The sequence below is a fragment of the Nicotiana tabacum genome, chromosome 11 (assembly GCF_000715075.1).
Source record: "Nicotiana tabacum cultivar K326 chromosome 11, ASM71507v2, whole genome shotgun sequence".
In the NCBI taxonomy this organism is placed as follows: Eukaryota; Viridiplantae; Streptophyta; class Magnoliopsida; order Solanales; family Solanaceae; genus Nicotiana; species Nicotiana tabacum.
Genome location: NC_134090.1, coordinates 12,246,286 through 12,255,778, shown reverse-complemented (window position 1 = coordinate 12,255,778; position 9,493 = coordinate 12,246,286). Strand labels below are relative to the sequence as shown.

The following is a 9,493-nucleotide window of genomic DNA, read 5'->3' as shown; positions in this document are numbered from 1 at the left end:
GTTTGTCTGTCACATATGGCCAATTAAGTTCATTATTACTCTTATAGATTATTGCTGATAAGTTGCTAGCTAAGCTACACTTAGCTAGTGCCCTTGAAACACCAAGTAAAAAATCCTTGATCTAGGGTTGCAATACAATGACAAAGGAAATTTCAATTTGTTTGGCATTATTTCTTTATTATTATGACGTTTCAAAAGAAATGACACAACTTATATTTCTTAAATGATTGAGGTTTTTACAGCCACATAAATATTATGACATATTTAAAATTACAAATTTTAAAAGTTTTACCATCACAAAAATGTTATGATAACAATTTAAAACCACAAACTTTAAAAGTCTTCCTTTTCTTATTAAACTTTATATCAAGTCAAAACTATGACAAACGAAGTAATCAAACAGAGGTAATAGTATATTCATTTCTTTAATGCAACATATAGATGTAGTCACCCATTCTTTTTAGAATAATTGAAATTACACGAGATGACCTCCAACACTTGCACTTAATTATATCAATACTAGCATGCTATTATTGATATATAATGCATGCTTTTATTTCTTGATACATGCATGGATACGAGCTAGGTAACTAGCAATATTCAGTAGCAAAACCACATATACTGAAGGGTGGTCAACTGAACAGCCTTCATCGAAAAGTTATATTATATATGTAGAAACTTATATTGTATATGTAGGTCAAAAATTATTTTTTTTATATGTGTATATTTAATAGTTAATATCCTTCGCCAAAATTTCTGATTTTCCCACTGATAATATTATATTAATCGACGGCCACCAGTACCATTTTCCCTTTGGCAATTGAAATAAAGAGCAGCAACAGGTAATCCAAGATTGTAGTGCTTTGCAAAGTCTCTTGTGTTGAAATTCTCTCGACTTTCTGGAGCATACACACTCTCTCTACGTGATTGCCGAAATAGCACTAAAACTAGCCGATGTATTCCCATTGTTGGACGTGGACACTCATATGATACCACTTCATTGCCTAAAAAACAGGAATTAGTGTCGGACAAGCTAAGCGTCATACTAAGCTAAATCAATTTAACAACGGTTAGCACAGAATACAACAACAACAACAACAACAACAATAATAATAATAATAATAATAGTAATAGTAATAGTAATAGTAATAGTAATAGTAATAGTAATAGTAATGTACCCAATGTGATCCCACAAGTAGAATCTGGGGAAGGGAGAATGTACGTAGATCTTACCCCTATCTTGTGTGAGATAGAAAGGTTGTTTCCGATAAACTCTCGGCTCAAGAAAAATATTTTTAAAACATGTTTGAAAAATATAAGAGTAAAGAAGTTATGATGAAAATACTGAAGAAAAGAAAATATAAACTGCAAAAAAGTTAGATAACCAAAGCAATACATAACAGTATAATATAGAGAAACTCATGATTAGTATGAAGGATAGACTTACCAAAGCTTACTCCTGTGGTTGCTGGAATATCAGTGACCAACCTAACAATGTTAATTAATCAGAGAGCAATTTTGAAATTGTATAACTTGAATAAATTTGATACTAATGCCCAATTCATGAATTTGTCATTTGTCTTAAATTTTCTCAATCTTTATGAAATTAATTGTAATAAAAAGGTTCAAAATTTGGATGGTGGCAAGGAAAATATCAATTTTTTAGTTGTTGGAGCTAATCTGGTTCATGGGCTCTAATCCTAGTTTGGGTTAGACAGATTCCTTGAGCCCAACACCAACACCTGACTCGGCCCTATGATTGGTATCGAGCCACTCGTTGCCGAGACTAGTCCCGTTTTCGATTTGGCTGGGCTTTATTCATTTTTGGCCCGTCGGTCGAATAATTACGGGCCCCAGCCCAAATATTCAAATACACAGATTATGTGTATATGTGGAGGCATTTGCATCTATACCCGCTTTTTGTATCACGTTTTAATTTGTGTCCGCTTTGCAAAAAAAATTGCAAGCGTACCCGCTTTTCGCATAACTTCAGCATACGGGGCTGAAGTAGCAAAGACAATCACGCAAAACTTCAGCATTCTAGTAGTCGGGCCTGAAGTTCAGCTCTAGAGCTGAAGTTTTTATTTTGTAACTGGAAAGTCTCCAAAATATACTAAATATGTCAAAGTAGAGGAAATTAAGTAAGAAAGCAAAGAAAATGATGTAATTGCAGAAGTCAAAAGAAACAGGTTTCTCTAGTCATTCTTTACGAATCAATGATGCCAACCAAACATTGAATGCTATTTATTACTACAGAATTCATAAATCCGTTACCCTGGCCCTAAGTAATACTCTATTCAACCAAACATTGATTTATTCTGGATCGAAACGTTTGAGTAATTGAGTGAAGCTACAGAAGGAGAGATATTGCTACATCAATATTAAAGTTTTGAAGAGATATGGAGATCACTAGGAGAAGGAGGAGGAAAAAGAGGGATGAAGTTGTTTAAAAAGTAGGTACAAGTTAAAAGTTTTTTAAAAAATGGGTATAAATTAAATGAGGGCGACCAAATAGGGCGTCCCGTGCAATTTTTACGTATATGTATGTGTGTGTGTGTGTATATATATATACTAGTCTTAAGATACGCGCGTTGCGCGTGTACCTATCTCAAAGAGTAATATTTTATTGGAAATTAGCTTGAGTTAATAAATGAAAATTAAGAAAAATTATAAGTTCCTATGAATACAATAAATTTATATACTTTGTAAACTAGGTGTTTATTGATATGAGTACACACACAAAATGCGTACCTGGAGATAATGTGTTTGAATTATACATAATTACAAAATAAAAATTAAAAAAAAATTCCTGAAATGATTAATGCCATCCCCATTTAGCTAGTTCAATAAATGAAAAAAATCTTATCATGTAGAAGTTTTCAAATGTCTTATTATAATTTATGAGGACTTATATATTTCAAAGATACAATAAAATAATGACAATTCATTTAGAATACATTCATACTCCAAATCAATGAGCGCAAATTTAAAAATTTACTTAATATTATTTTAAATATATTTTGAGTTATAAAATAAGTACTTAAGAAAAATAGTTTAAATTCCTTATGAAGATAATATTGATCTTATTTTGCTAACTTGGTAAAGAACGAATGCCACCTTTTCAATGAACTTATTTGCAGGCTTTTAGCTAATTGAAGTATCACTCAAGTACTTAAAAATTTCTTTGTTACTACCTTCTTGGCGAAATCACAATTCAGGACTTTCAACATTTTATTTTTCCTTTTATGCTACATACATTATTATTATTATTATTTTAATTTGATATAAAAGGAGAAGAATAATATCAACTGTAAGGGGGAAAAAATTGCTAAGTAAATTTTTTATTTACCACCATCTTTTTTCTTTTGACATAAATGCGTATATGTCTCTTTATTTTGAGGTTTATTCAGTCAAGATTTTTTTTTTGTTTCTAATAACATTCCATTATAAATTGTGTAATAAATTCCAAATTAAAAATATTAGAAAAAATTAATTGCAATTCTATTAACGTTATATTAATGCTTTATTATTTTTAAACTTAGTATATAATATATATATATATATATATATATATATTTAAATTTATCCAATTCTTAAGATATTTTTTATTTTATTTAAAAAATAAAAAAATTACCCTAAATATTCGTTGCGGTCATAGATTTTTATCGGACCTATAACTTTATCAAGAAAAACCTAATAATCGGTTGGAAAGGTTCGGTTAATTTGGTTATTAGTTGAGTTTCAGAGAATCATTGACATCCCCTGTATAAAATCTAATGGGAACGTTTTGTTTATTTTTCATAAAAACCAAATTTTAATTTTTTAATTTTTAAATAATATTTTTATTTTAGATAAAATAGGAAGAAAAAAAAACACGATATTGTCTTGTTTGCTTAGAACTTTTTTAACATCTTTGTTCACTTGGCCTTGAAATTTTAGGAGCTTTTTGAATTTTCTTGCTATCATATCCTTCTTCACAATAATAGTAATCTTATTATTTTTAATTTGATAAATTAGGAAGTATTTAATAAATACATTTTAATTGATTTAATAATCATAAATATTAGGAATAAAAATATGGGAAATTATGATTTCGTTACCTAATTCGGGTAAGGAAAGAATTTATATAAGGTAAAAAGAAAAATTGATTTTAAAGAAGGAAAGATTGAAAAGTTTAATTAATTTTAAAATTTTAAATATTAGGAAAAATAAATAAATGACAATTTTGCGCAATCAAGATGTGCTTAATATCTAGTAAAGAAATATTTCGGATTTGATAAAAAACTATCTTATTCAATATGGACTATAATTTGAAAGAAATATTTCATCTTTTAAAGAGTATAAGTAAGTCCACTTTTGTTTTCAAGGTTCAAGCAAACATGACGAGTTAATGCCAACTAAACAGTGCTTCAGAATGATCTAATGATCTTTCCAACAAGGAAAATTAACTTGAAGTAGTTTCAAACGTTGAGAAAAATAATTATAGAATATGCATGCTTTGCGCAATCAGACTCACATGATATAAAATACTTTTTGTCAAAACTATTTGCATTATAACATTGCAATAAGTAAAGGATTTATATAAGGTTATAAAATCTTATTTGATTTCAACTTCCTACGTGGTAGTTTAAATAAGGAAATATTCAATAACCTAAATTTACTTGACTTCAAATTCTAAATATTAGAAAAATAATTAAATTATAATTTTATCCAATATAAAATCTATTGTTAAAGGGTAAAAAAGGCGAACGACATTTCGCTAAAGGTTTTCGTGCTTTTAATATAGTATAGTATAGAATAGATATAGATATATAGATTTATACTTCATACAGGGGCGGATGCAAAGGTTTAGCAGCGGGTTCAATTGAACCCATAACTTTTGACGCGGATTAAAAATTTATGTGTAAAAATTCCTTAAAATTGTAAAAATAATAGATATGAACCCATAACTTTAAAAATATATAGTTGAACCCATAGAGTTTAAATCCTGGATCCGCCTCTGACTTCATATACAAAACATATTCTTTTTCCAGCTATTATTTTTTAGGGCGTCCCAATAATATAATCTTTATGTGCAAAGATAAACCCCAAAAAATATAATTAAAAGATGGTGAAGGTTACAGATAGATTTACAAGACCATTTATATAAATGTAAGTGTTTTCCATGGAGAAATTTTGGCCTTTTTGGAGTTTAAAACTGTGATAATATTAAAATTGGTGGCATTTATCACAACTCATAACGGTAAAAACTTAATTCGCACTCACTATTCATGCCATACCCATATATGTTTGACCCTCTACCCCCACCCCACCCCCACCCCCAAACACACACACACATCACTTAATCATAATAAGTTGATATAATTTTGTGAAATACAGTCAAATCTCTCTATAACAGCTTCACTTCTTCCGATATTTTTTTGCTGCTATAGTGAAGTATTGTTATAGAGGACATATACTATAACATAACATAAAAATCAATTCTGAGTAAAACCTGACTTTTATAGTGAATGACTGTTATATAGGGATGTTGCTATAGAGATGTTTGATTGTACCAAGTTTTACCAAGATACTAATCCAGAGAGAATTGATGCGTATACTCGCGGATCAATTAAAAATTGACATCCATAAGTACAATATTTTGGAAAAGGAGGTTGTAAATCACAAAAATATTTCTTGTTAATGCGTTACTAATTATGTGTTGGGATTCAGTAATCAGTAGGATATCATGAATCCAAGAATTTAATCAACGTCTTTACATGGTAGAATGGAATAAAGACACCATATTAATCCGATAGCTACATTAAACACCTATAAAATGCAAGCTAAAACTGGGGAAAAAGCTAACCAGTGCAGATACTCCTTCTGGTGTGGGTTGCTTGGAGTTGGAGCGTCAGGATCCACCATAACCTTCACAAACAAGACCAGAAATTTTATTAAGGTACTTTGATTTGATATGACAAAAATTATTGAATCAAAAAAAAATATCATAAGAAAGTTATTTTTGGATTTTAGTAATTAAAAGTATTTTTTAGGAATTTTAAAAATTTAATCCAAAAACATTTTTCATGAGAATCAACTTGCATCGTATATGCGGAAGACATAATATTACTCTCTCTAACATGTTACATTTTTAGATGATATGATCATAAAAAAGTGTGCAGTGTAAACTTTAGGTTCAACCGAAGTTATCGAACCTAGTAAAAAGCTAGAGTAATAAATATGTATGAAGAATCTAGTAACTCAAATGCATGGTTAATAGGTGATTCCGATCCGCGATATCTCGAACCCATTAAGTTCAAATTCTGAACTCCGATCTAGATGAACAGACATACTTCAACTTGATATTCTTAAACTTTTAGACGAGCGATCACACAGTTTAATAATAAAACACGAGGCAAAATGAAAAAAGAAAACAATGACACTTGAAATGCATGTCAAAGCTATAGCTGGTACAATAGAGCAAGAGATTATATAAGGCATACCAGAGTGTAAAAAGTGCGAAGATCATCCCCTCCAACTTCAACCCTAGGTTGATTGTTAACATGAGAAGGCCTCAAATCACAACCATTTTTAACCTCTCTAGTGTTGTAAAACACTCTTGGGCTAATAGACTTAGTGAATGGATCCAAAACATCTCCTATCACTCGAGCAAGTGACAAAGTGTCTCTTCCTCTTTGCATGATCACTGCAAGAAAAACTCGAATTGTCAACGATTTTTACCAACCACCCAAATCCGTTAGTTGGTTGCTTGACTCAATAATCATGAGCACAAGGGTATTTATATGAGTTAGTATGCTAGTGTATTGGTTTATTTGTGCCTTTTTTCCTTCCCAAGAATCTTAACCCTCACCGTTCTTTTGTTTTTCTCTGTTTTTCTCCAACTTGAAGACCTTTTATAGGCAGAGGCAGATCTAGGATTTTAGTTCTATTGGATTCAACATTTAAACTTACTGGTTCATATCTATTTTATTATAATTTTAATAATTTTTTACACATAAATTTATGTTCTGCATCGAAAGTACTAGATTTAATTGAACCCGATAGTTATATGGTGCATCCGCCCTGTTTGCACATATAGTATTTCCATTCACTTGCAAATTCAAAGCAGAAACATTATCTTATCATTTGCGAGTTTATGAGTTGGCGCACGTTGGAAGGGGTGTATTTAGGGGGATTCCATGGGGCACGTGAACCAATATTCCCCTCCATAAATTATGTATAGTAGTGACCGATTTAGCATATAGTCAGTGAGTTGAACTAATCCCAATATTTTCGACACATAGTATAGATATATATATACATATAAGAAAATTACTATTTAAAAAAATATTTTGAACTTATAATTTCAAAAGTGTAATAGTTGCAATAGTAATAACTGAAGATTGAATATGTAAAATTCATATCATGGGTCCACCTCTTTGCAACAGTGCACCCATCCTCTCAAAATTCTGGATTCACCTTTGGGTTCGATCTCTAAGCAACTTTTTTTACTTGTATTTGCTTTCGAGTTATTAATCCATCCCTCGATTCTTCTATTTTTTTGTCCAATGCAACTTTATAGACGTGGATTCATGATTATTTAAATTTGATGGATTCATTCTTTAAGGCTATTAATAGTAAATTAACGAGCTCTCTATTCATGAACTACATCAAAATTAAATAGTTGTTTAGTCATATGCTATGTAGAGCGTAAAATATTTACAATTGTTAGCAATTATTATATCATCTTCAAAAAAATAAAAAGTCGTCAAATACAGTTATGCATAATGACTAGAAGTTATTCGTAGTTTTCTATTTAACTTTTAACTACCGTATTGCAGTTGTACAATTATGCTATGTGACTGGTAGTAATTTTATGTTAAAAGAAAGTGAGCATCCACAACCTTAGTTAAGATCTAAGTCCTCCCACTATATATATTTATATACTGTGTCGAAAATATTAAGTAACGGATAGAGTGCATTTGCCTATCACCATACTCTAAGTATTAACATCAATAAAAGACCGTAGTTGATGGATAGAAGACTATTGGGAGTAACTTGTTTTATCATGAGCTGCTGTTTTTGGAAAAGGAAAAAAAAAAGATGCCAGTGCTTCGTCACCTCATTCTCCTTCACAAATGTGAAAAGGTCTAACTATTCAAGTTATGTTGCTTGGACCGTTTAAATTATCGTTCGGTGGATGTCAGATTCTTCAAAAGTAATGTACTTTTTGAAAATTCGACACGAATACGGCATCAAATTTAAAGAGTAAGCGCAATATAGATTCCAAGAGGAGTAGAAGAACTTTGTGCTTTTTCTTGAATATTTTTCGTTTCAAAGTTTTTAATACTGAACTTATACTTTTACACTGGGGCAAATGTAGCCTACTAGTTACGGGTTCATTTGAACCCATAATTTTCGATACGGAATATAGTTATATGTGTAAAAAACTTACTAAAATCTCAACAAATATTATATCTGAACCTATAATTTTAATAGTATAATCAGTTCAATACTGAAAAATCTTAAAAGTTGAACCCATTAAATTTAAATTCTGAATCCGCCTCTGCTTTTACGCTATTAAAATTATGAATTTAAAATGTAGTATTTATTCATATTTTAGTACTTTGATATTTATAGAATAATTGGATTCAATCGAATCTATTATTTATATATTCCATCCTTCTTTGACCTAATGAATTTTTTCTCGTGGTCATTAAACAAAGGCAGAGATTTATCTAGACGATGCACTGGACCTGAAATATATTCTTAGAATCAAATCTAAATATTCCAATATCTTTAGAACATTAAATCAGTGACCTTTGTATTTATTTTGCATATTAGACTAATAAACCCTGGCCCCATTAACTTTAGACACAAATTCAAGTCAACTATTCTTTTTTTTTTCCTCCTCTTTTGGAGATTGCTATCTCTTTTAATCTCTGTTGACTGTGTGTGTGTGTGTGTCTATATATATATATATATATATATATATATATATATATATATATTCTTTTATAATAAACTGAATTTTACGAGTTCGGTAGTTATATGATCTTTATAAATGTTATTTTAGTTATATAATTATTTCACATAAAATCTTTATGCTAAGTTGTATGTTACCTATAAAATAAAACACATGTTAATGTTTTTCTAGGGTCATGTGTTCTATTCAGATTATAACAGGTTATTTTATACCGTTTTTTCATTATTTACTTAAGGTAAATAGTTCAAACGAGATTCTGGTCTAATAATGTTTTGGTTTTATGCCACAATCTCCTAATAAAAGATTTCCCATTCAAGTTCACGAAATAACTGCTTTTTTCATTCGGAATTAAGGTGTAATTGTTTTGTTGTTGTTCGGATCAATTACAAGTTTGAAGTCACGGAAGGAAGGAAAAAAAGTCAGTGAACGAAAAAGGCTATAATATATGGAATAAACTTATTCGCACATGTATTTACATTAAATTGTATCAATTAACTATAATTAAGGGATTTAATAAAGTTATGG

General features: G+C 29.8%; 1 protein-coding gene across 1 annotated transcript; it reads right to left on the bottom strand.

Annotated features, from left to right (window-relative positions):
- Positions 1-396: 396 nt before the first annotated feature.
- Positions 397-6,753, bottom strand: LOC107822055 (protein FLOWERING LOCUS T). Its single transcript, XM_016648544.2, has 4 exons — positions 6,486-6,753; positions 5,849-5,910; positions 1,448-1,488; positions 397-1,004 (listed from the first exon to the last, which is right to left on the bottom strand). The coding sequence occupies exons 1-4, from the start codon at positions 6,681-6,683 to the stop codon at positions 778-780; spliced, it is 528 nt and encodes a 175-aa protein (XP_016504030.1). The 5' UTR covers positions 6,684-6,753; the 3' UTR covers positions 397-777.
- Positions 6,754-9,493: the final 2,740 nt, after the last annotated feature.

Excerpts from the sequence above, each read along its gene's own strand:
- LOC107822055 (XM_016648544.2), bottom strand. The coding sequence starts at position 6,683 with ATGCAAAGAGGAAGAGACACTTTGTCACTTGCTCGAGTGATAGGAGAT. Across the intron at positions 5,911-6,485 it reads TTCGCACTTTTTACACTCTG|GTTATGGTGGATCCTGACGC; the intron begins GTATGCCTTATA and ends TTGTTTGTGAAG. Across the intron at positions 1,005-1,447 it reads AACCACAGGAGTAAGCTTTG|GCAATGAAGTGGTATCATAT; the intron begins GTAAGTCTATCC and ends CCTGTTTTTTAG.